The sequence below is a fragment of the Scatophagus argus genome, chromosome 1 (genome assembly GCF_020382885.2).
Source record: "Scatophagus argus isolate fScaArg1 chromosome 1, fScaArg1.pri, whole genome shotgun sequence".
Taxonomy (NCBI): domain Eukaryota; kingdom Metazoa; phylum Chordata; class Actinopteri; family Scatophagidae; genus Scatophagus; species Scatophagus argus.
Window position 1 is genome coordinate 24,174,593 of NC_058493.1, and position 25,683 is coordinate 24,200,275.

At 43.8% G+C, this 25,683-nt stretch overlaps 1 protein-coding gene across 5 annotated transcripts; it reads left to right on the forward strand.

The window, feature by feature from the left end:
- Nucleotides 1–228: 228 nt before the first annotated feature.
- On the forward strand, nt 229–25,181 carry gramd2aa (GRAM domain containing 2Aa). 5 transcript variants are annotated; one of them, XM_046393588.1, is made up of 12 exons: nt 237–524; nt 7,765–7,869; nt 13,218–13,275; nt 14,363–14,684; nt 15,846–15,949; nt 16,527–16,625; nt 18,199–18,270; nt 18,362–18,418; nt 19,432–19,609; nt 21,581–21,674; nt 23,599–23,703; nt 24,243–25,181. In XM_046393588.1, the coding sequence occupies exons 1-12, from the start codon at nt 385–387 to the stop codon at nt 24,244–24,246; spliced, it is 1,338 nt and encodes a 445-aa protein (XP_046249544.1). In that variant the 5' UTR covers nt 237–384; the 3' UTR covers nt 24,247–25,181. The 5 variants fall into 5 exon arrangements, with proteins under 5 accessions (XP_046249554.1, XP_046249544.1, XP_046249581.1 ...); XM_046393625.1 differs by having other exon boundaries at nt 254–524; nt 14,612–14,684; XM_046393617.1 differs by lacking the exon at nt 237–524 and adding an exon at nt 1,949–2,297.
- Nucleotides 25,182–25,683: the final 502 nt, after the last annotated feature.

Genomic DNA, 25,683 nt, shown 5'->3' on the forward strand with positions numbered 1-25,683 from the left:
TTTAACTGCCCCTAATGCTCCTGACTTGAGCGTACGATCCGTGCATTAGCATAATGCAACACCAGTGACGGCGAGTGATTACGCTGGGGATGATTTTGTTGAGTCTAAATGTGAAATCTGATTATCCTCCATGCTTGCAGCTCTGCAGAGGGAGGAGGACCAGAGAGAGAGAGAGAGAGAGAGAGAGAGAGAGGATGGGGTTGGCTGCAGGAGAGATTCAGATGGAAAGGAGGGGTTAAGATAACAATGTGCTGAGCCAATGGCTTTTCCACAGAGCAGCTGGCTGGCATCAGGACAGGACAGGCCGCTCGGAGGAAGGATACCTTGAGGACGGCTCTCCTCCGCTCGCTGTAGGACACTGAGGGTGACTTCCAGGAGGTGTTCATGGGATGCACTATCTACGCAGCCAGCCCTAAGGCCCTGCCCGCCGACGAGGCCCCAGGCCAGGACAGATACTACCAGCTCCCCCATTACCGCCACCCTCATGGTAACTGCAGTCAGAGGATAGCAGCCAGCAGAGCCAGGTTAGTCACGAGTTACGCTGACCAGGTGAATCCAGGTAAAAAGCAACTGATGCTTAGTTAATAGGGCCTATAGGTGCATCTGAACCAATCACAGAGGAGGAGATGCAGATTGATGGATGTGTCAGAGAGGGGTGTTCATACTGGGACAAAAGGCATGTGGACCGAGAAGCAGAAGGCGTCCCTCAGGTTTTCTTTACGTTGAGTGTATGTATCTGTGTAATGAGTAAAAATTTAACTAAAAAAAAATAAGACAGGAGATTTGTTTTTACTCTGAAGTGACAAACACTGACTTTTTTTTTGTTTGTTTGTTTGTTTGTTTTTTACAGCAGCAGTTAGGACATCCAGATTGAGTTTGCAGTTTAATTTACATGCATATTGAAGGGGGGGGATAAAATAAATGCTTTGAAAAATGAGTGAAAAGTGAAGGGATTAAGTCACCGCTTCCACATCTGTCATCTTCAGCGTTACGCGAGTGCTTTTTGCACTTAGCAACACCTGTAGTTTGTTCAGGTGATTCAGACGTGACTGGTGGACTTTGTTTGGTGGATGTGACTAAGTACAATTCTGAGGTACTTTTACTTTGAGTATTTCCACTTAGTCATACGTAATACTAGATTTTACAAACATGGTGTTTGATTTGTTGATTCGGTTTTCTGTCAATGTAATGTTTTCTATACATGACTATTCGTAAGTATTAAAGTATTCCTTTTTTTACTTCATTTTTCTATCAACAGAATTCCTCTTATAGCCAGAGGTGAGAGAAGTGTTCAGATATACTGTGAATTGATGGAGTAAAGTGGAGTTAATGTAGGAGTAAATTCAAGTAGAATCGCTACATTTGGATATTACTTAAGTAGACATATAAATATAGTATATATGATGTACTTAAAATACCAAAAGAAGTAGTGCTTGTTATGCATAGTAAGAGGGTCTCATATCCACATCATGTGGAATAATATCAGGGATGCATTAATGTGGAAGCATCACTAATGTTGCAGCTGTGGTGATGACAAGCACACACAATTGTATTAATAATATGTTGGGGGGGAATACTAACTAAAGTTAAAAAGTACTACACTGGCTTCCAACATGTAGCGCATAAAGTAGCATAAAATGGAAATACTCAAGTACAAGTACCTCAAAAATGCACTGAATTACACTACTTGAGTAAATGCACTTACACGCCACCGCTGTCAGTAGGCACATCTCATTATGATAAATTTACCAATCATTAACACCATAACAAAGTAACCAGAAGTTGATTTTTATGCACTCACAGATAAATAAATTACCTGATCACAGACTGTAAAAGCGGCCCGATAAAAACAGGAGCACACACACACCGCAGTAAAACAAGTCAAACTACAGAAGCCCCTTGAAGACATTTCTCTGCTAGTTCTGCAGATGCGGTTACGTGGGCAGTCGTTGGGTTATTCTGGGCGTCTGTGCGGAGAAAGTAGCCCAGTCTAATCCCCCGGGCAGCGTGTAAACAGCCCACACTGGGTTATAGGTAAGCTCAACCCACCTCACTCAGGACACGCTCGTGAGGAGGTTACAGCTTCGTCACCTCGGCTCTCTGCTTTAAGCTGCTTTAGCTTCAATCGCTTATGCCAAACGGGACTCTTTTTTATTTTTACATTTTTTGCCACCTTTTCCGTGGATAAAAACACGGAAATGATTTCGCAGAGAAATGCAGCACAGACCTGAGGGGTTTTAAGGAGCCACAAAGCGACAAGACGGCGGAAAAAAGTCGCCACAGTTGGAGAGCCACAGGTAGGAGCCGTTTGAACGACGTCAAGGTAGCGAGCGGAAGAGTAAGGCTTCCTGTCAAGATTTCGAAATAAAAGCACGTGCGATGATTTCTGGACATTAATGCTTAAAGTATCACAATAGGCCTCCAGTATTGTTTCGTATGGGCTTGTTTTGTTGTCTAGTAATGGATAAAACACACAAATGTTAACATGATTTGACCCAATGTGAGTTCATATTGAAGTCCATAAACATAGAGAGTAGTGTCGAATAAGTGCTGATAATGAATTTTATTTGAATGGAATGGTGTGAGTTCTCCTATTGGTCAATTTTATATGATCAGAATTATGAATTAACATAAATAGCTTTTATTTTGCCTCTCATACTCTGCTGCTTTGTAGTGGATCATTTGCCGCTTTTATTTTGAAGAAGTGTTTCTTTTCCGCATCTCAACCTGCCTCCTTTTGTCAAACTTGTCGCTTGTTTCTGCTTTTGACAGTGAAAGGCTGTATTTATAGATGCTCATAACTTTCAGGGGGAAAATTTATAGATAGGCATGTTTAAAGTAGGAACACAACGTCGTAAATGTGAGTACAACGTGTTGATCTTCACACACAGTGTAGCTCACAATAATCTGAGCGTTGTAGTGCTGTGGGGCTCCTTTACAACAGAATTCTAATATATTTTAAAGCGGGCAAATGCTTTTAGGCGTGGCGTCTTAATGAGGCAGCACTTAACAAAACTATTTTCCTTCTGCTTGAACTTCATGAAATCCCCTTTGGATTCCACAGCAAATAGTAATTATTGTGCTCTAAATACTCTTCAGCAGGAAGAACATCAGGAGCCTTTTGCCGGTTTAAAGACTCATTTCTGTCATCAAAGGTTCTTTTGAGGTGTTTGCACAATAGAGAGGTTATTTCAGGAGGTCTCTGGAGCAGCGCAGAGTCCAAAGACTGTGCTTTTGTTGCACTTTCATTGAGACTGTCTGTGCCTGGAAAAGGCCAAAGGACCAAAACAAAGATAATGTACAAGAGTAAAGACAATCCAGGGACACTTGGCACTTGGGGGGAGGGGGGTGCAAAGTGCAAAGTGTCTTAGACGTAGTCATCCTTTTGAATGTGTCTCTGAGAGTTTCTGACCCACCTTCAGCTTTTCGGACGAATGAAACCTTTCCTTCGAGACAGCCACTGTAAACAAAGCTCCTCTCCTGAAGGTGTACAAATCCTGGAAAAGCCGTTGACTGCTAGTGACCTTCTCCGTCGCTCAGGGCTTGTTTACACCTGGCATTGAGACGCATCTTGGTTGATGTGATCACAAGTGGGCAGCTGAGGTACATCAGTTCACATGTGGCGTTAGAATCAGTCCTCACGTGCTTTTCCAGGGACCACTTGAGACCGGATGTCACTTCTATGCACAAATAAAAACGTACGTTGGTTACGGGATGAACGGTTTGCAGGACTTCTGTGTCACCTATGCCTCTATTGGTTTGCTGTGTTTCTATACTTCTTTGGCACACATGGGATAGCCGACAGACAAATACCGCAATGTTGTGACAAACTGACCTTTTTTTTTCATTTTACAAGCAAAGAAGTTTGGGTTTTCCCCCCTCCATCAACAACTCCCAAAATTATACACTTTTTTAAGGGAGCCTGGGGATATTGTGGTTATCAGTTCAGTGGTGAAATCAGCTGCCACAGACTGTGTGTTCACAAACATCTGCCGCTCACCTTGGCAGGTAAGGGAGCCCAAACACACGCTTGGGAAATCAGACGGCACGTTTCCTGTGTACTTACAGAGGACATCAGCCCTTCAGTGTGGTCCAGGACACATTCACGTGCACTCAGACCACCTCCGAGTGTGATTGGATCTCACTTTTTTTTTCCACACCTGTACGTGAGCCTGAGGTGTGGTAATGTGAGTGGAGACGTGGAGTGTGTTTTGTGTGATAACTTCACTGGAGTGTACTGTCTGTGTACAGGAAGTGCGAGATGGCATCACACTTGTGACAGATACAGACCAGCTAAGCCTTAAAAACTAGAAGAGAAATGATTAGGGTGTTATTATTGTTGTGCGCAACAAACAAGAGGGAGACGAGGGACTGGAGGGTGAGAGGGTGCAGTGAGTTCTCAGCGACAGTCCCAGTGGTTAGCAACCTTAATAAGATTACAGTCTATTGGATTGGAGGACGTCTTGTGACTGCACAAATTGTTTGTCTCCTGAGACGGAAAAAGACATGGAGGAGGACAGAGCAGAAGAGGGGAGGGAAGTTCGAAGGCAGTTCACTTGTAGATTAACATGTAAAAGAAAATAACAAGTCTTTGTTTAATTGTTACAGTCACAGAGCTACCATGGCGGGTCATGCGTATTGTCTTGGGAATAATTCAGCATTGCTATAAGGGAAATATAAAACCTGTGCTTCCACTTCACTGCACTTCTCCTGCTACACAGGCTCTTTGTTGCAGCTTGCGTCCTGTTCGAGACGCTGGCGTTAGTCGACACGGTGGTGTAGTGAACTGCTCCTTTATACCCTAAAACCCTGCACATTAACAAACACCGTGGCCATCCAAGGGTGCATTGCCACTGGGCGGAGAGGGTGACTGCCCCACGACCCCAGAACCCCAAGGGTCTTTAAAAACCCCAGGTGCAGTGTCTGGCAATTTGATTGTGGTAATGTCATCAATTGCAACTTTGCGTAGGAATATGCACCATGAAATTACTAAGCGACTGACGGATCTTCCTGTTAACTCACCCATGTACCAAGGCTGGACGCACTTGCAAATGAATGCACTGCAGTCTGATGTAATTTCTATTGTAGTGCTCAAGCTGTGTGAAACATCGTTTTCCGGCCTGGTTTTCTTAATGTTTATATCGATTTAACTTACTTTCCTCTGTTTTCCATCCAGTCATTTACACATTCCCATCGCATGGGGACGCTGAGGGTTAGATATTGTAGAAAGTAAGACTTTAAAGACTGGGCGAAGAAAGAAATTGGAACTGTTTCACAGAATCATTTGGTACTGATGTTCGTGTCTGGCAAAAGGGTTGGACGTAATTATATTTACACTCAGAGAACCATGGTTTCATTTGTAACTTTCTGATCAAATTACCAAATGGAAAGCAATGCTTTGTGCTCAACAGTTTGCTTGCTGAATGCTGTGGTATCAAAAAGGTTCCACCTGCAAACGATGTTGTACATTAATACATTACTTTGTACATTAATACTACAATGGAGACTCCATTTTTTGATGTATTTTTGCGGCAGTGTGGCAATAAGCATAATGGACGAGCATTTAAGTCTATGTTTACCTTAGAAACTTGTCATTCTGGTATATCCTGTCTCTGTCTTGGTCTCCTGTGCATACATTAATATAGTGATGTTGCTGAACCACAGGAGGGAACATTTCTTATTCATTTTTGATAATTTGTTTGATCCCAATCCCTGCAAACCCTGAGACTAAACTGGACTGAGGACTGAAACGTGTGCAGTTTCTCCTCTCGCAGTCCTATAATGAGAACGTTCCTCCCAGGACTGTTTGTGTCAGAGACCATGTGATCAAGTCTAATATGTGTTTCACATGCTTTTTAGACTGAAAGCAAACATTTTTTTGAATAGAGTAACTAGAGAACCATGCAGAGTCTGTTTGCTGAGCTGCCAGACCAGGACACAGTGTGGTATCAAAAAAGTCCCAGCTGTCAGGTAAAAGGTCACAAAGAGTTGTTTTTTTCCTCTCCCTGTTACCGTATTTTTAGTTTAGGTCAACTGTCTACTGTGTCATGCCAGTCTCACATATCTCACGTGGAAGCAAACCAAAGGATTTCTGGAAGAGGTGAACGAGTCTCAAAACTCATAGTACACTTTTGTACATTGGCAGCACTTGTGTAAAAATATGGGATTTGCAGTTGTTGGTGTGAGCCAAAGCTCGCTGTGTCTGACAGAGATGTGAGTGAAAAGACGTCGAGGCGAGACAAAGTTAAACCACATGTAGATGACCAAGATATTTGGTTGTGAAGGGTGACATTTGACCATTTTTAGGTAATTCTTAAGTTAAAGTTGTGTGCAAGCTGTACACAACCACAGACCACAGTTTAAGACCACACTACTATGATCAGATACCCCCCCCCCCCACCTCCTTAACCTCTGAACCCTGGACAGGCCTCAGGTGACAAGATCCAACAAACCCTTCCGTTATCTCTTACAATAGGCCTCCCACCTGCCGCTCAGCCTTCAGACAACACAGTCAGTCAGATGTGAAACCTTTAGGTTCAGGAAGGCCATGTTGTTTGAACAGGTCCACGGGCGACCTGAACCTCCTGGCCAATTAGAGATAATACACTGGAAACTGCATGTGGGAGCTTATTTCCATCAGCACCTGTAATTATACCAGGCCAGGTGGTGACGACTTCCCCTCTCCCAGAGGAAAATATGACACAGGGCAGGTAGGTGTTTGTATTTGAGAAAGAAAGGAAGAGGCAGAGAGAGAGATTTAATGAGACACATCTAGTTTCAACCTTTCCAGTACGTGTGTTGTCTGACTCTACGAAGCGTTAAGAGGATAATACCTTTTTTTTTTCTTGCTTGGTTATCATTTAGATCAGTGATCCTCCAACCATGGCTCCGTGTTGTTTAAGGGCTACCTGAGCTCATCTGATAGGACTGTGGTGTGGGGGGGGGGGGGGTGTGCTGCAGACAAAAACAGGTTATGTAGTCTAGTCGAACGATCAAGATCACTCATCTGTTTTTCCATTGCATGCGTGGTCGCGTTGTAGCTCAAGGTTGCAGATTTTTTCCTCCCACAGGAAGCCATTTGTTGCCATCCATCTCAAAATGCAAAACAACACGAGCAGCCCTTAAAATGACCTGAGCCACGCAATCCGGCGGCGTGAACGCTGAAACGCTGCAGTGATGCATCAGGCTTTGCCCTACTTGTTGTCAGTCACCACCCACAGGAGGAAGTTCAAGTCTCTCAGAAAGCATCACACCTCACCTTATGAAAATGTATGGTCGTATAAGTTTCTCCTTTTGGTGTCCGCAGTGGTTAATTTCAGGAGACGTTTGGTGCCGTAGAGTTTCAAAGCGTGAAGCGTATTTTAAAAATAAACGTTAGAGTCAGCTTCGAGCAGCACATCAGGTCAGCCATCTGCACAACCTCTGAGGTGCTGTGTTTCTTCGCAGACATCTGGGCGAGAGCAGCCAACTCATTTCCACAAGAGCGCACAGTTTTATTTTGCTGAGCAGAGATTTTAAAGTGAACCAGCAGAATCAGGCTTTGAATGTTGCGTCATCACCGTGTTGATTTTGAAGACAGAGTCCACTTGTTTGCCCCATAAACTTTATTTTTTTATTGTTATTTTTTTTGGCAGGAGCTCCCTTTGAAGCCAAACCTGGACACCAAAAACAAACTTTTTTTTTTTTTTGTCTTTACAAGTGTCCATGAACGTCCAGTGGAGCGGTGCCTGCTGTTAACATAGAGCTGTGTGTTTGTGTACTCAGGGCCAGGAGCATGACCGAGCAGCAGGAGCAGAGCGAAGAAACAGGCCTGCTCTCTACACAGGACCTGGACCCCTCCAAGGACGACGACACACACGGCCACTTCAGGCAAATCTCACACACACACACACACACACACACATACAGAGTTCTGCAACACTTGCAGTCTTTCCAGTCTTTCTTTTTCCCTCCCCACACACACACACACACTCACACACTCACACACACACCATCTGTATCCTGTGCGTGTCATGGGTTACAGCCCTGGGAGATTTATTTTCACAGTGCTTATTCTGTGCTTTTCTTTCAGCTGCATTTGATGTCAAACAATAGTCGAACACGCGCGCACACGCATGCACACAAAGACACTGCGAACAGAGGTTTACAAAAGATGTTTTGGCTCCTTCCCTCCAGGAGGCCCGGCGAGAAGATGCGCGATGGCGATGAGGATATTCATGTGATTTTAATTGCCGTCGTTATACTAATAAAGTGTTTTAATCCAAGTTGGCCAGTGAGTCCAGTGCACAGTGAGTGTGTCTGCAGTTAGGATGCATTTATGTGTGTGTGTGTGTGTTATATAAGAAGGATTCAAGGCCGGAGCAGTGTAATCCCAGGAATCTGTTCTGGGATTGGATTTGAAGGATGGTGTTAGCAGCACTCAGCGAACGGGAGGGACTTGAACGCCTTCTGCACATGTCAGTCTTGAACTTGCAGCACTCAGTGAGCAGCATGTGTGTGTTTAGTTCATAGAAAAGCTTTGAAACGTCCTTCTGTATGTTCTACAGCCACGCTGAGATTGTGCAGCATGTAGTGGGAATTGCATTATTGATCCACTGCACTTAATTACTAAGTCATGATTTCCTTTTGGCTGCACTTACTGTTTAGGTATTGCCAAGATAAAAATGATCACACTTTCAGGACCACGTTGTCGAAATATTTGACCATAAAACTCTTACATAAAACATAATGATTTCCTTCTGTCTGTAGTTTAAAAACAAGGCTGTGATGAAACTGCAGGTGCTCACTGTGTGTGTGTGTGTGTGTGTGTGTGTGTGTGTGTGTGTGTGTGTGTGTGTCAGCTGGCAATACAAACAAAATATCTACTGACACGAAGGTGATAAAAGGATTGCATAATCTTCAGATTTGTACGAACCGTTCTTGTTTCAAACTCTGACCTTTAATTCGATGATTTGATTTTAAACTTTGGGGAAAACTGAAAATTCCCCCCACTTTTCTCATCACTCCTGTTATCTCTTTAACTTCTCGTCGTGATCTGTCTATCCACTCTCTGCCGGGACTCTCAAGCCCAATTTCTTCTCGAAATTATAGTGTGGGAGTCCACTCCTACACCGGCCACTGATGGGAGGTGTTCACTTTCTAATTTAGGATTCAATTTAGGATTCTTTGAGCTTGTAATTAGTTTCACTATTCAGCCTCAAGGCCAAGGGCACAGAGACACACTGTCAAAGGCACATGCGTACACGCACACACACACGCGCACACACACACACACACACACGGTCACAACAGCCAACATTTTGCTTTGCTCGCTTCTACTCGGAAATTCAAAGGTTCTTCTTGTGCCTGTGAATTCATTTCAAAAGCTCTTGAAGTGACGTCTAAACTGAAGCCCAAGTGACGCGTTTAGTGAAGCCCACGTCATCCCAGCGTGACCTTGTTTATACCCTTTGTGAAGATTTCTTCACCTTGACACACCACGCTCGCAGCTCTCCCAAAGCCACGATGGGAACTGCCTGCAGCAGCTTTCCTCTTACGCTCTAGCCTGGATGCACCGGCGGTATTGATTAAGACCTGGATGTTGTGTAAAAGATAGAGACAGATGGAGAGCGAGAGCGAGGACTGGAGAGCCGGTTGGTCCCCACAGAGCTGCCTGTGTTTTTAATAATCACTCTCTTCTCTCCACCTGGGAGTGCAGAGCCGCTGCGGATCCTATTTATAGGCAGCAACCAGCAGGCAGAGCAGCACACATGCACTATTGTTCATAACATGGTCACGGGATAATAATGGCTCGTTTTGTCTTCTAGGAGGATGAATTTAATGAGGAAAATGGTGAATTTGCACATCTAGGACAAGCTGCGTAAAATAATTAAAATGTTGAAAAGGTTAAACGGAGGGCAGCTTTTGAATCTGCCACTGACCTGATTTCTGCTTTAATTCAGTTTAGGTTATGGATCAGTTATTAGATATCCTGTAAAGTCTTGTCAACTGCACTGAAATTGTTAAGGAAATCTGATCTTTAAAGGTAATAAATGTCATACATTTTGGAGTCTACACATGTATATTTGCAGATTTAGTGTACAGCATATGTGCATTTTGTAAGTAAATACCCCACAGTGTGGTAACATACAGAATACGTTCATTTTTAACTGCTGCAGGAGGGAAGGGAGTATTTAGCTGTTCTGGAGGTGTTGGATGGCTGCAGGTTGGACCTTCTCACTGCTGTTGTGAAGATCATGTGTGGGGGACGTATCACTTTAAATGTCTGTAACGTGTCCAGCAGGACGGCTGGCATTGCTGTCACAGCTGCAGAGCTCTGCTGTAAACAACAGCTTCATCTTCTGCTCAAGCACACACACACACACACGCACACACACACACACAGCAGGAAGCCATAGCATCTGTCAGCCCCCTCTGCTCTCTGACACTTTAACCCTGCTTGGGTCTTTTTCCAGCCTGAGTCTGTCCCTGTCTCTCAGTCCCTCTCTGGTCCACTAAAGGAAGGTGAAGACGATTGTGGGGTAACTAAAGGGACAGTACAAGTACAAGCTGATGTGCTTGTTCACGATCATTTAAATTTCATGCTACTTTATTATTCTGTGTTGACGTTTTCAAATTAAGATTTAAAAACAACATGACAAGCTAATAAGAGTCAAATTACCTCTCAGATTTATCTCTTGACTCTCTTGACCTGCAGATCGGGAGCAGCTGAACTGAACTAAACTTTATATCGAGTAGTTAAAAACACCTCAACTCAGCTGCAACAAAATGCAAACTGATGCGTCGGTATTAACGATCTATAATTTCACATGCATCAGATGTATCAGTCACAGGGGCCATTGTTTTGTCGATACTTGATGATACTCCTGATACTTGGTGATACTTGGATGGACAGACGAACAGCCGAGTCCAGGCAGGATATCACAGAGCAGTACGACGACCTCGCCGATCATGTTCGCTGCTGCTTATCTCAGCCAGCAGTAAACTGAGCATCAAAGTTCAACTTGCCTTTGGTAAAAAAAAAAAACAAGTAGTTTGATGAAACAATGTCGGCTCAGGGCCTTCGCACGTCTCACAGCTTTCTTCAGTGGAGTTTGCTCGGTTGTCACGGTGATGGATTTGTTTGTTTGTTTGTGCTGTGAGCAGGCCTTGAGTTTCACCCCGTATGCTGTACATGCGTGTGATGTTGGCTTTGCATTGTGGAAGGAAATTATTATCTTCTGTCTCTCTCTCTCCTGCCCCTCCACTCGGCTCTCGTTGCTTTGGTCTTTTTTTAAATAATCTTTTGTTAGAATCTTTGTGGCCTTGTTATAACTCCCTCACACCTGCTGCTCTCACCCTCATTCCACCCACCTTTTAACGCCTTCCACTTTCTGCTCAGCTGTGAAGTTATCCTCACAGCTTTATTACTATGCATTTGGACACAATATTTAATATTATTGTGGGCCATCTTCCAATACAGTCCTATGATTCTGATGATACTATAAAAATGCAACGTTTTGTCGCCTCGGTGATCTCGAGAAGGCCCTAAAATGAATTCTGAAACAAAAACATGCAAAACTAGCATGTCATCGCTTAGCAAATACAGATTCATATTCACATTAAATATTTTTTGTCATATCCTCTCACTCGGCTCGTGTTGTGCATTGTAGAGTAAACGCACGACGTGATGAATGTGTCTGTGCCGAATGTCTGATGCCGATGAAGGTGATCTTCCGCTGTTGATGTTTAGTAAACCACATTGTGTCGATTTGTTTTCATTCACAGGTTTACATTGAACATATTTCTGCGCCCTCACACTTAGAAATCAACATTTCCCCTGACGTAATCATCTGGCGAGTTTCACCTCGCCGCTGTGTTCCACCAGGGGAGGTAGAACAACGTGGAAAGAAGCGGGGAGAGTTTCCTGTCAGGGGACGGAGGTCACGCTGTCTCACCCAGAGCAGCGACCCCGACTGCCCTGCTGCTGCACGGGCATCATTTTAACATAATGGCACCTTGCTGTATAGTGAAGGAGAGTGTTCATGCTGTGATCATGCTGTCCCTGCTGAATCGTAGCGCAGCCGTGTTGAGAAATAGTCAGGAAATATTTCTCTGAAAACACAAGTGAGGATGAAATTATGGCTTTTTTGCTTCTCGTTCGCACTGCATTTGCATTAGTTTGAAGTTTGTGCAGATCCGTGCTAACAGCTAGGTAGAAAGGTAAATAAAAGCATCATCAGGGCTGAATGAAATGATTGGATGGGTTTGTTAGGGTCTTAAGGGTCCAGTGTGTAGGATACTGTAGTTTAACTCTTTATGTTATGAGGGAAAAGGCTTTGAGGATGAGGACTTAATGAAACAGTCTTCCTGTGTCCCTTACTTCCCTGTTGGACTCTGCGGGGTTGAAGATATCAAGGCTCGCTTTCATCCCTTCATTTGATGCTTCACTCTGTGCCAGACTATGAAAAAATGGCTTCCACAAAGTGAGATAATCCATCACAGTAAACACTTTGCCAGAGTTTTATCGGTATCTCCTCGAGCAGGAGTGTTTCCGCATCAGCACTGCGTTGCTTCGTTCTCGCTGTCACTCACCTCCAGCAGCACTCACACGCAGATACAGGAAGAAAGGCAGGAGTGTGTCAGGAAATAATCCCTCAACATCATCCAGCCTTTCAGATTCCATTGTTGCACGCATGTCTTCCTCTTGAGAGCATCCCAAAGTGGGGCAGCGGGTTCATTTCAATGACATTTGCCTTAAAGGGCTGATTATATTGTGTTTTATACGCTGGGTGGTTCTGTCTGCATTAGCTGTGGATATGAGTATCATGCTGTGACATCTGCTGCACCGTGCTGACGATTTCTCCTGAGGCGAGCTCGATGCCAGTGAGGTGTGTGTGTGTTCGTGTTCATATATTCTTACTATAAAAAGAACAACGTGGATGATTTCCTGGCACGCTCACTATTTGTGTTCAGACAGCTCAATATTTATGTTTGATTGTGCTGTTTTTCGACAGCCTTCGTCTCACTGCAGTCACGCACACGCAGATGATTAACTCGTCATGTGGAAGCTTTGACCCAGCTGTCGTTGTTATGAAATGTACATATGTGTACTGCAGACACACACACACACACACACACCATTTGTCATATGTATGTTGAAGTGTGTTTCCTTAAAGGCACACTGAGATGCACCTGAAGAGCGTCATTTTAAACGTGTATGTTTCATTTCATCACAGGTTCCCGCTGATTGAAGACCTGTCATATGAAGACGTGAAGAAATGTTACCGAGGCTCGGTGAGTCTCTCTGCTCATCACTGTGTCTGTGACTGAACTCATACGTGTGCATGTACACCTGAATGTTTATTCTGCAACAAACGTGTCGCTCCTTGTTAAAAGTTCAGGTGAAAGTTCAGGCGTCTCTCTCACTTTCATGTTATGTAAGACAGTCGTGATTGGAAATTGTCCCACATTTTAAAAGCTGAATGGATCTTTTGTTTTTCACGTTGGGAAGAGCAGACTTGCTGCGATCCTGGCCAGAATCCTCCAGCGATAATTTCAGATTGAGCCTCATACAGTAAGAGTGACACACAATACTTTTCAGACCTCCAGTTATTAAATCACCAAGTCCTCTGCGTTTCTGTAGCCGTGTAGCTGTGAGCGCCATATTCCCGTGCTCCAGCACAAGCTATTAATAGAAAGACAAAAACAGGAGCGGAAGCAAACTGAGTGTGTACGAGTTGTAGGAGAGACAGATGAGCTACAGGACGGGACGGCAAATAGGGAAAGACCGTTTTGGTGGCAGACATGTTCAGATCTGGAGGCGAGCTTGATCTGCGAGGGAGGAGGGCGAGCAGTGAGTGAGACCGACCGCTTGTGTGTCGAGGGAGGAAAATGTGTGATTTCCTCTGAAAAGTGAGGACTTTCGGTCCGAGGCTGAACTACAGGAGGCAAAGGCAGGGAGAGGAACGATTTCAACAGAGATCAGTGTGGAGTTCCTGTGTGTGTGTGTGTGCGTGTGTGTGCGTGCGTGAGAGTGGGTGTTGTTCTTTTCAGCTCAGAATGATGAAGGGCAGAGTGTGTGTGTGAAGCAGGGAGAAGGAGAGGGAGGGAGGGTGTCTGCTGGGTGCAGCAAAGTGTGGAGTCACTGGAGGTGTATGTGAGACTGAGAAAGAAGAGCCTTGTAGTTTCTGAGGAAGAGCTCAGCGGCTCTGAACTGAGGAGCTGCTGCTGTAACTCTGTCGTAGGATAGGCCTGTGTGTGTGTGTGTGTGTGTGTGTACACGTTAGATCCAGGTGTGTGTTTGTCATGTAGACTAGAAGGTAGCTGCACGGAGGCAGTCCTCCATCTCGGCCCAGCATACTGACCGGCGGCAGGGGAACAGTGTGTGTCTTGCAGCAGCTTGCTCCAGGCCTTGGATGTGCGCGAGTGTGTGTGTGTGTATGGTGCCAACGTGCTGAGCCTGGTGCAGAGCTCGCGTCCGTTGAGGGAGAGGGTGGTGTCTGCGGCGAGCGGAGGCGAAGTGGCCGGTGGTGGCGGTGCTGGTGCCGGTCCTGGTGCTGGTCCTGGTGCTGTGCGGGCAGGCCGGTCCACCAAGGAGCTGCTCATGACTCTGCCCTGTCCCTCTGCACAGACTGTCAGCAAGTACAACTCGCAGTACCACAAACTGTTCCAGTGCGTACCCAAGGACGAGATCCTCATGAAAGGTACTGTCCTTTTTTACCACGAGGAGGACTTTCAGGCTGTTCTTTCTGCTGCTTGTTAATATTCTTGGACATGTCATGCCTCACTGCAATTTGCCTGTCACAGATTTGTGCTCGTTTCCGTTTTCCTAATCCTCTCAGCTTGTTTAAATTGCTCTGTTTAACTCGTCCTGCCACCTGCTAATGTGCACTGACAGAATGAGACTGATGAACCTTTTGTTAAATATCAGTAATTGGCTATCAGTGTGAGGCACAGCTGAAATGATTAGTCAGTTATTCACTTAGTCAACTGGCAAAAAATGTAATCACCACCAGTTTTGATGACTGATTAATCATCGCATCATTTAAGCAAAATCAATCAAAAAGTCTCTCACTTTCAGTTGTAGGGATTTACAGTTTTTTTGTTATATATCTTTATAAATTCAATATGTGTGTGTGTGTGTGTGTCTGTGTGTGTGTGCGTGCTGTGGATTGTTATTTGGCCAAAGTAAGCACTTTTAAGATGTCACCTTTGGCTGTGGAAAAGTGATGCTGATTCTGTCCAGGCCAAACGTTTGATCAGTAATCAGTTATTAGCTGTGGCTGCAGGAAAAGGAAAAGTCTGTCAGCTGTACATTTAAATTTCACCGTCCATACACGTTCTGTTTATTCATCTTATTCAGGAATCTCCTTAATTACGTTTTCAAGTTTTTACTTAATATGAAAGTAGATGAAGCTTTTGCACACAGATCGTAAACATGCAAGGTTTTGCGTGAAAACATTCACTGATTTCCAGTATGTGTATAAAATACTGGAAACTCTGAGCAGCTTTACTGTTTTAATTCACTTGAAAGATGTCCGTCTTGGCACAGTCCAGCTGTGATTCTTCCTGTTTCGGTTCTTCCCTCTGGTTAAAATCAGAAACGTGTAAAGTGTCTGGATGACCAACTTCTTCTGCTGCACAGACCTGACCTGACCTGGTTTACCACAAAGTTTGATGCTGTGTGCAAACCAACCAAAATAAAACCAGTAATGTGAAACTTGGAAAATGATTTTGAAATCCTCAGACAGCAGTGAGGCAGGAGGGTTTGGAGATACTGTTTGGATAGGCTTGTTTTCCTTTGTCTGTTTCACGATTGGTGACGGAGGATGAGAAGAATGTGCTTTTGTCTCTTCTGTTGTCAGTGTACTCCTGCGCTCTTCTCAGAGATATCCTTCTGCAAGGCCGGCTTTACATTTCCAGAAACTGGCTGTGTTTCTATGCCAACCTCTTCGGCAAGGACATTAAGGTATGAGCGACTGACGGGCAGCTTAATAAACTCAAACTGAGTGACAGACTTGAACCGAGTGACTCCGCGCCACAATCCGAGCAGCCGATCGGACAAAGTTGACAAATCGTCTGACGGAAAGTCGGTCACGGTAGTGGACTGATGATCAGCGTCACAGTCTTAATACTCCCACGTGGTAAAAGTCTGTCAGTATATGAAATTATGTACCAAGAACAGGTAGACTTAACCTTTAACCCGAACCAGCTCTGAGATTTTCTCTCTGATGTTGTGCATTGTTCCCTCATTTCCCTGAAACCAAACCTCTCCTGACATCTGAGTGACAATAAGCTACTTATTCAGACTGCATTCCTCACATTCTGAGCGAAATGAGACACGTTTCATGTCCACTGAGTTTCTCCAGTGGGTTGGGTTTTTTTTTCCCTGGCCTCCTCTGCCACCGTTTACTCAAATCACGCTTGTGTTTTCATCTTACCCGTAATTTTCTCATCATCAGCCTTTATGTTTGCCTCCTCAGATGCGAGTGTCTGCTTACAAATGCTGTTTTTGTGCCTTTTTTTGTCCCCCGCACCTCCATTAGGTGGCTATCCCTGTTGTTTCCGTGAGGCTGGTGAAGAAGCACAAAACGGCGGGACTTGTGCCCAACGGCTTGGCTATCACCACGGACACCGGCCAGAAGGTAAACACTTCCGACACGGTCGCTCTGAATTGAAATGCTTACGTTGATTGGTGCAGCGTGGCTGTATGTTCCAGGAGAGGTGTGATGGAAAAAAACAACACCTCGCTATAGATAGAAGCACAGCAGAGTCCCAGCCTGAGAGAGTGACGGGTTTTTCCACCGTTACGCCAATGTTCAGAAGGCCACGTCGTGCTCAGCCTGTCGTCAAGTGGTGCTTTCAAAGACATAATGTACTTTTGGATTGACGTCCTCGGCCCCAAGAGCACACAGGGAACGACGGCCAGCGAGCTAACGCCAGCACGTTTTCCTTCTAGTCAGTACTGTGAAGACATACGAAAAATATATTGAGTGTAGAAAGCAATAATTTAAGCCAGTGATTCATGAAAAAGTGTCTGCAGCAGATAACATTCATAAATATATGCTTATAATATTTGTTTATAAACCAAAGTATACTACATGGTACTACAGGAATCACTCGGATGATCGCCGGTGATCATCCCAGTGAATCCTCGACCCTGAACATCTGTGGTCTTTATTTAGTCGATGTTTTCGCACAGTCTGCGGCGCCTGTCTTCACCTTCAGATGGTCACATGCTCCCCCCCCGCTCTTTCTCCCTTCAAGGTTGCACGTTAACTCAGCCCGTCAAAGCATAACCCAACAGTAAACAAAAAACAGATTAATTTCCCACCTTTGTCAAAGCATCTTTGGCCTGTGGTACATACACGGTATATCTCACACCACACAAGGACAAGTATCATTTATCTTACAGTGTGTCTTGGCTAATACACATTACATAACCACACACACACACACACATACACACACACACACACACACACTAGACTGCTTGAGTTTCCTTCTTGTGCGTGAAAAGGTAGAAAGTTCACAGCTCGAATGTGTGAAAAGACAAAGTTCAGTTGTGGTTCTTTCAGCTCATTCTGTTAGGAGTCACTAAATGATGGACCTGATGTGCAGACACAAACACGAGGAAGGTGAACAAAAGAAACTCTTAAAGAATAAACTTCACCATAAAGCAACAGAAGTAAACTAAGGCCAGCTGAGAGTCCAGGTAGTAAACTTGTCCCAACAGAGAAATTATCCAAAATGGCAAACATGATGAACACGGAGATCACAAACACATACAAGGGTGTGGGTGTGTGTGTGTGGGGGGGGTGTGTGTGTGGGGGCAATGATATGAATTAAAAAGCTAAACCAGACACACAAGGGGAGGAAAAACTACAAAATAAAACAGGGAACTAACTAAACACACCATGACACATTCACAAACACCAGGAGAGATAAGACTGGAACTGAGTGTACACACAAACACACACACAGTGTTTAATAAGTTTCTCTCATTTAACCTAATTTTGGTGACAAATGAAAATCTGAGTGTGCAGCTTATTCATGTCGCTCAATAGAAACGGCTGTAACAGCTGTGTGAGTATAAGAGAGAGGGAATAACTCGAACAGGACTCAAATGAGTTCGCCAGTTATGTTTATTGGCGAATTCATAGAAGTTTCAGCGAAAATCTCTTTACTTAACTGCTCCCCTCTTTTTCATTTCCTCAGTATGTGTTTGTGTCGCTGCTATCGAGGGACAGCGTGTACGACGTCCTGCGCAGGATCTGCACACACCTTCAGGTCAGAGGACGCGCACACACGCACATGCCCGTTCATTCGGTCGTCGTGCTGCGTGTGTCACCTGAAGGGCTTATTTCCTTTCCCTCTGCAGGTCAATGGGAAGAGTCTGAGCTTGAAGCAGTTCATGGAGGAGCCGACCTTATCGCTGGTGAGTGACGACACAGAGAGAAGCTCATTCATAAGAAATAAATAAATAAATGTATGCAATTGTAAATATCAAAGTGGGTGGGGCTTTAAAGTGCCTTCAGTGTCTCCTGGTTGTGTTTCGTGTGGGCCTAAAGGCCTCTGACAGCTCTCGCTTGCAGCTAGCCCTGACCTAAAGGCTGACTTCCCTTCTCACGCAGACACGATCAATAGATCATTCTGTAGCAGCTGCAGCAGTGAATTACTCCCCCCCCCCGAGATGGCGAGATGCTATCAAAGAGCTCTGCGAAGTCACCTTGTGCGTCTGTGCTCAACACGAGCCTCCCTGCCACAGAGCAGCTTCTGTATTAGGGATTAATCAAGTTCCATTAACATGCTTGTCCTCCAGCATGTTCTAATCTGGTATTCAGAGTTTGTAAAGAGACCATCTCCTTTGTAAAGAGTGACGTATTAGAATGTGGTACCAACAGATGTGAAGTACTGAAGCTTGGAAAGTGCCGATCTGTTGATTTGTTTGAACTCTTTATGAATGACCGCTGATCCTGTGATATGGGGTGTAGATATAACTCAGACAACATGATTAAAGTGATGGAAAAATGGGAGTGGGGGACTTCAGAGCCAAAGTTTTCTTTTTTTTTACTTTTTCATAGTTTTGCTTTTTTTTTCTCTTCCCTCTAAATACAGGATATTTTGGCATTTTCTGGCCTCTGAATCGTTCAGATAAAACAATCTGCTGGGGACACGTTGGTGTTGATTGAACTGCTTTTGTAAGGTCACATGTAGACGCTGCTTTATTATCACTTGTCTCAAGCAAAAAAAAACAAAAGTTTGGGACTCGCTGATTTAACTGAATGTTTCAAATCAATGATTTCACCAGAGCAAAACGAGAGCTTCACATCAATAAACTACACAATTATAAATCAGGTTTTGAAAGAAGCACCAGTCTGCCTGCCGGTCTTTGTAGTACTGCACCACTGTCTGTTGCAGTTGAATGACCGTCTTTCCTCTTTGTCATAGGACGAGTTCCCGGCTCCAGACGAGTTCCCAGTTGTTGACGAATTCCCATCAGTGTTAAAGTGGAGAAGGAAACCCTCGGTGGTGTCTGTGTCCTCCTCCCTTCCTGACCTCCTGGGGAACTCCACCAGCAGTCTGAGCCCCGCAGACATGCCCTCGAAATCCGAGCAGCTGCTGGAAGGTGATGAAACGTCCCGCACAGCAGCGATGCTCTGTCGTCACATGGATGCAAAGTCCGAGGCCTCATTCAGGGCCTGCAGGCGTTCAGTTTGACTGATGACTGATGCGGGTGGTCCACGCTTTGCTGAATGTCGTCGGCTTAAATGAGTTCAATCGGTTGTTTCTTGTTGATTCTTTCAGTTTTGTGGATGTCAGCATCATCAGTTCTGATGAAGAACTGATGAAACGTCTTCAAGTCAATCTTCAGACGCCTTGCTTTAACTCTCTGAGTTCCTCAATACACTTCAAGTGAAAAGAGGACGATTATCAGAGACAATAGCAATTAAAAATACATCAAAATTAAAATATATCAAAAAAATAAATCAAATTTTTTTTTGTACTTATCTACGTGAAACAAAATCAGTGAGGAGTTGCTAACACGAAGAGTTTTAAAGGTAACAAGTGAGCGATGGGGTCTATGAAATGAGGACAGAGTCAGTGTCACATTGTCAACGTGTCCCTTTCATTATAGGACAGAGTGTTGTGTGTGCGTGTTTCAGGCTTCTTTTCATTTGAACACAGAGGCAGACAAAAAAAATAATTGCTTTTGGATGGCAACATCTCTCTCTCTCTCTGTCCCTCTCTTACGCAATGACCCGTTAAGCTCCAAATGGAGATTAAATCATGCGGGGGTTTGTATTAAAAAGCTTTGGGCGGATGCAGATTAAGTCAAGATTATCACAAACGGTGTCTGCCGTCAGAGTTGTCTGAGGACAGCTTTTAATGGCTGCAGCTCGTTTCCAAATGCTAACCCGCGTTAATGTTGCCCTCCATTACACCGTTGGACATTTGATCAGCTTTTGTGTACATCATCATCGCAGGTCCTATGGGATGCTGGGAAGCCTTCTGAACAGCATCACCTGAGTCAATACCTGCAGCTTTACGTCAGCTAGCGCGTGGCAACAGAGACGTGAGGATGTGATACTCAGCTCGTGGTTTTCTGTGATTCAGACAGTGTGGTGTTCAATGTCTGCAGGATTTTTAATGAGCGCGGGGTGGAAAACGCAGTGAAACAAACACGCTCTTCAAGGTTCAGCTTTTCTGTCATTAGGCAACACAGGACTGCAGCTGCAGGACCCTGATATTCCCATCCTAATATTCAAACATTTTCATTAGAATAGTATAAAACAATAAAATACTACATAAAATAGCAATAAAGAACGAAATAAAAAAGAAAATTAAATTATACAAGGATACACATGCAGATATACAAAATATGTGTACAACAGGTGCACATAATCCTTTGGTAAAATTGTGCTTTCAAGTTTTACCATTTCTTGCTTTCTTAGAATTTTCTTTCCTATATTTTAGTGTGAAATCACAATAATCAAATTATTTACGTAACAGCCGATCGCTTTTGTGACGGTTACGCGAGCCTTAGCTTCATATAAAATGATGTAAAGATTCAAGATTCAAAGCGTTCATTGTCATATGCGCAGTAAAGAAACAGTAAAGTTGTCTGCACAGTGAAATTCTTCCTTTGCTTTCCACTGTGAATGCCGCTAGAGGTAGAAAATTAAAAGTAAGAAAACAGAATAATTTAAGAATAAAGATAAAAGATGAGAAGGCAGTGCAGTGCAGAATGTGCAGTATCAGTAAAATGATAGATGAGAATGTCCTCATCATCTCTGCCTTAATTTATTTTAATTGTACCATCTGGCATTTCATAATATATAATCACATAAACAAAAGGTGTAATGGAAGGCATAATAACATTTACTTAATGCTCTGATTAATTCGTGCACACAGTCACACCATTAACTGTACGAGAGCGCAGAATGCTGCCCATTCCAAGTGCATTCGATGCATAAACAGCTGGGCCAGCGCTGTTAAAAGTGAGACAAGCAATACAGTAAAGTCATCACTGTTAATGCTTTTATGTTACTGTGTGTGTGTGTGTGTGTGTGTGTGTGTGTGTGTGTGTGTGTCACAGAGCGAGCTCTGCAAACAGACAGAGGTCTTTTATCAGAGCCAGTGGCGGAGCTGGGCCAGATGGAGTACCAGCTGCTCAAGTTCTTCACCCTGCTGTGAGTATACAGAGTGAGAGACACACAGACACCAACAGCACCACCTCCACCTCCTCCAGCAGCTGACTCACAGCTGCACACACACACACACACACACACACTGTGAGCATTAACATGGAGATAGAAACAGTGGGCGATTCAAAGAGTCAAACTGAACATGGGGGGATCAGAGCTGGCAGAGCTGCAGGTCTCCTCACATGAATATTAACTCTAGTGTTAAAGGGACAGTTCACCCCGAGAATCAACAATACAGATTTTACCTCTTTCTTACATGCAGTGCTGTTTAGCCATCTAGATTGTTTTGGTGTGACTTGCCTGCGCTGAACGCTGCACAGTAAGACACATGCATTAGTACATGATACTATGGCATCCTTCAGCTAGCTTAGCTTAATTAGCTTAGTTGGATACAGAAAGAAAATAGTTCCTACATTCTTGCTCCTTCTCACAGAATGGTCTGTGATGATCTGATTTCCGGAAAGAGGTGTTGCTGTTGAGTTTTTCAAATGTTTTTTTGTTTGTGCTTTTGTCCTTTTGGTGCTTTGAGCACCACAAGTGAAGTGCCATCTAGTTCCATTAAATCATATAGAAGGCAGACATCTATGCAGCCAATGTCTCTGAAACTTGGTGGCTCACACCAAAAAAAGAAAAATCTAGATGGATAAACAGAACTACAGGTAAGAGGCCAAATATGCATTTTAGACTTTGAGGTGAAATATCCCTTTAAGACTCATTGCAGTGCCTCAGGTAATTTGTCTTAGCGAGCATCTTCTTCTTACGCCACCTGGCAGCAGCGTGGCACAGTGACCATGGAGGCTGTCCTTCACCCCGAGGCCATGAAGCCGCTCTGCCTGCGTGTCCTTGAGACAGCAGTGAGTCCGTATCTGCTCCTGAAAGTTTCCCATGTTGCTGACGATGCACTCTGACAAGGAAAAGAGACGAGACACATTTCTCCCTGCCGTATCACAGATCGTCATTCATGTCCTCATCCAAAACTCCAGTTCATATAATTGTGTGCTTATAGCAAGAACGCAAGCTTATTTTGAATATTCTGCAGTTAAACTGAATCAGCAAATCAATTAAAAAGAATACTGACTTGACATGAAAGCACAACCTCGCCACCAAAACGGTTGGTTTGCTGTGTCGAACGTAAATGAAACAGAATGCGATCAAACCAGTTTTGGAATATTAATAGTAATAATAGTGTTTTACTTCATCATCTTCACTGATTTTTGTAAATATATAGTTTTGATCTGAATTTGATGCCAGCAACAACAAGTTTCAGACAAGTTGGGACAGAAGCAACAAAAGACTGGGAAGGTTGTGTCCCGCTGAAGAAAACACCTGAGGCGGCATCCCACAGGTGAACAGGTTAACTGGCAACAGGTGAGAGTGTCGTGACTGGGTATGAAAGGAGCATCTTCAAAAGCCTCAGTCGATCACAAGCAGGGACGGGACAAAAAAGGTTCACCACTTTGTGAAACGATGTAAAGCAGGGCTGCCCAAAGTGAGGCCTGTGGCTGACTATGAAGCAGCAACAGTTCATTTAATTGCATTTAGTTTTTATTTACGTTTTACACAGCATCTCAACATTTTCTGAATTGTGGTTACACAAGAAGCGCATTCAAATCTTCCCAACGCTACATTATTGCTTGCAAATTGCTCAGCTGTAATATGAAGCTGAGGACGTGATTTTCACTTGTGATAAAACTTGCAAAGACACAAAGATACAAGATACAAATTGGTCTGTTTCAGGACCCTGTTCTGCCATGATATGGTGACAGAAAGTGAAACGTCGCCCCCTGCTGCTCATCCAAAGATATTACAGCTCTGTTCCTCCACATCAACAGAGGATTCCGGTATCTAATGTCCTAACGATCTTCAATCTTAGTAATTTAACTAACCTGAGGGTCTCCTCTCTCGTCAGCATTATCCTCCTCATCCTGTCGTCGTGCTACTTGGCCTTTCGTGTGTGCAGCCTGGAGCAGCAGCTGTCCTTCCTCAGCAACCCAAATCTGCCGCTGAGAGAGAGGTACTTCATCAGCTGCACCATCAGTGCTCCTAAATATGTGAAACAGCTGGTTTCTTTTGATCAAAAGCAAAAACACATTAACGTACCAAAGAAAAAGGACATCGGGACAGTGTTAATGAAAGCTAAAAATTTTAAAAATATAGTCACAGGAGACAAACCAGATGTGGAAGACAGTTATCTTGAATTTGTACCAAGAGTTATGTTTGTTATATTTATATTTTAGGGTATGTTGTATTTTATGACATTGTTGTTTGAAAGAGACAATACTGAGAAATGTTGTTGCGTCAAGCTGAATAAATTTACCAGATCTAATGTGTGTAGGACCTCTGGCTGAAGTTAACGTGCAGCTCTTGTCCAATTTGAGGCTTTAAATAAGTAAAAGAAACAAATGAGGTTTAGGTTGCAATAGTTAAGTGTTCTGTTGGGTTGCACATGTACAGTATTGTTGTATATATGAGTGTATTTACTGGGATCTGCTCTGGAATCTGGATCTGGAAACTGAAACTGTCACTGACGAGGCTGCTGTCTTTCCCGTCCAGGTAACCACTGCTCCCCGCAGTGACCCGCTGGATCGGCTGCTGTTTACTTTCCTCGTGCTTTGAGTTGACGGTGCCCTCCTGCACAGATCCAGGATCAGCTTTAGAGCCCAGCGGAGATCAACCCTCGTCGCAACAGCAGCAGCAGCAAATCACGAAGGAGCAACACACGAACCCGAGTCCAGGCAACTTGGGGACGCCCCCCCTCCCCTTTGGAAAGAGTTCCTGTCTCGTGATCACTTCCAGGCTATGCAAACAGACTGTCTATTTATTTCTGAATTTTAAGTGGGTTTTACTGTAGAATACGTTTGTCTACTGTGGCCTGTCCTTCTCACAGACGTTTCACCTTTAACCACATGACTGTGCAGCGTAAAGCTCTTTACCCTAAAATGTTTGTGAGCGCTAATGGAGTTTGGAAGTGGAGATGGAGACTGGAGGTGAGGTTGGCGTTGGAAAGGTAAGAGGTGATTCAATACATTGAGTACTTGAAAAGACTGATGGTAAAACTATACTTCAGGTGAGTCGTCGTGACTCATTTATTAATATCTGACATATGCTGACGGATCTTGCATGGCTTTCAGTAGGAAGGCTAAAAGTAGCGGAGACAATGCACTTTTTAAAACTTGTCCACGTTATTTCAAATGTGTGTAAACTGTTTTAAGTGTTTAGATCTTTGTTCCTTGCTTGATGACAGGTACTCAGTTGTCATTTTTGAAGGTATTTGTGGAAGGAGGTAACGTTGCGACTGCAGACACTTGACTGAATGAAATTACCTGTCGTTTCACTGTAATGTACTGGAGAGATAAACACCTGTGTGTGTTGGCTACAATGTGAAGGAGATGGTTTGACGACATGCGTAACTTTTTGTTTTTAGTTGTACTAATCTGCTGTGTGAAAGGAATAACCGGCATGTTTTCCTTTCTACATTTCAAATGAAGTCACCAAAGACCTAAAATAACAAACAAAGATACACTGAAGTTCTGAATTTTCATGTTATCATATCTTTGTCTGAACATATTTTACTGATTTGGCAGACATGAGTGAGATGTACGGACTAGTTTGTGAAATCCCTATGAATTAAACTGGCAAAGAAATGTAGATAAACAAAGAAAAAAAGAAAGAAGAATAGGTTTGTGGCTTTTGATTTATTTTGAGTGCCAAAGTTTTACTATCCAATGTTCCATCCTGTCATTTTGGCAGGACCACCTTGAAAAGCCTCGACTCCGACAGCACAGCAAATTTCACCTCTACAACTCAGCCTAAATTATAAAACTGGAACACGATGTTGGCAGAAGCAGCACTTGATGCTTAATACATTACATATGGAGCTTTGGCTGTGCACCAGTGGTGTTGGTTTTCTTCCACCTGTTTCAGTTTAAATTTAATAACTTGTCGCTGTTTTCATGGGTTAAAACCGCATATTTTTTGAAATGTCAAATGTTTG

Excerpts from the sequence above, each read along its gene's own strand:
- gramd2aa (XM_046393588.1), top strand. The coding sequence starts at position 385 with ATGGGATGCACTATCTACGCAGCCAGCCCTAAGGCCCTGCCCGCCGAC. Across the intron at positions 14,685-15,845 it reads GGACGAGATCCTCATGAAAG|TGTACTCCTGCGCTCTTCTC; the intron begins GTACTGTCCTTT and ends TTCTGTTGTCAG. Across the intron at positions 18,271-18,361 it reads GGATCTGCACACACCTTCAG|GTCAATGGGAAGAGTCTGAG; the intron begins GTCAGAGGACGC and ends TTCCCTCTGCAG.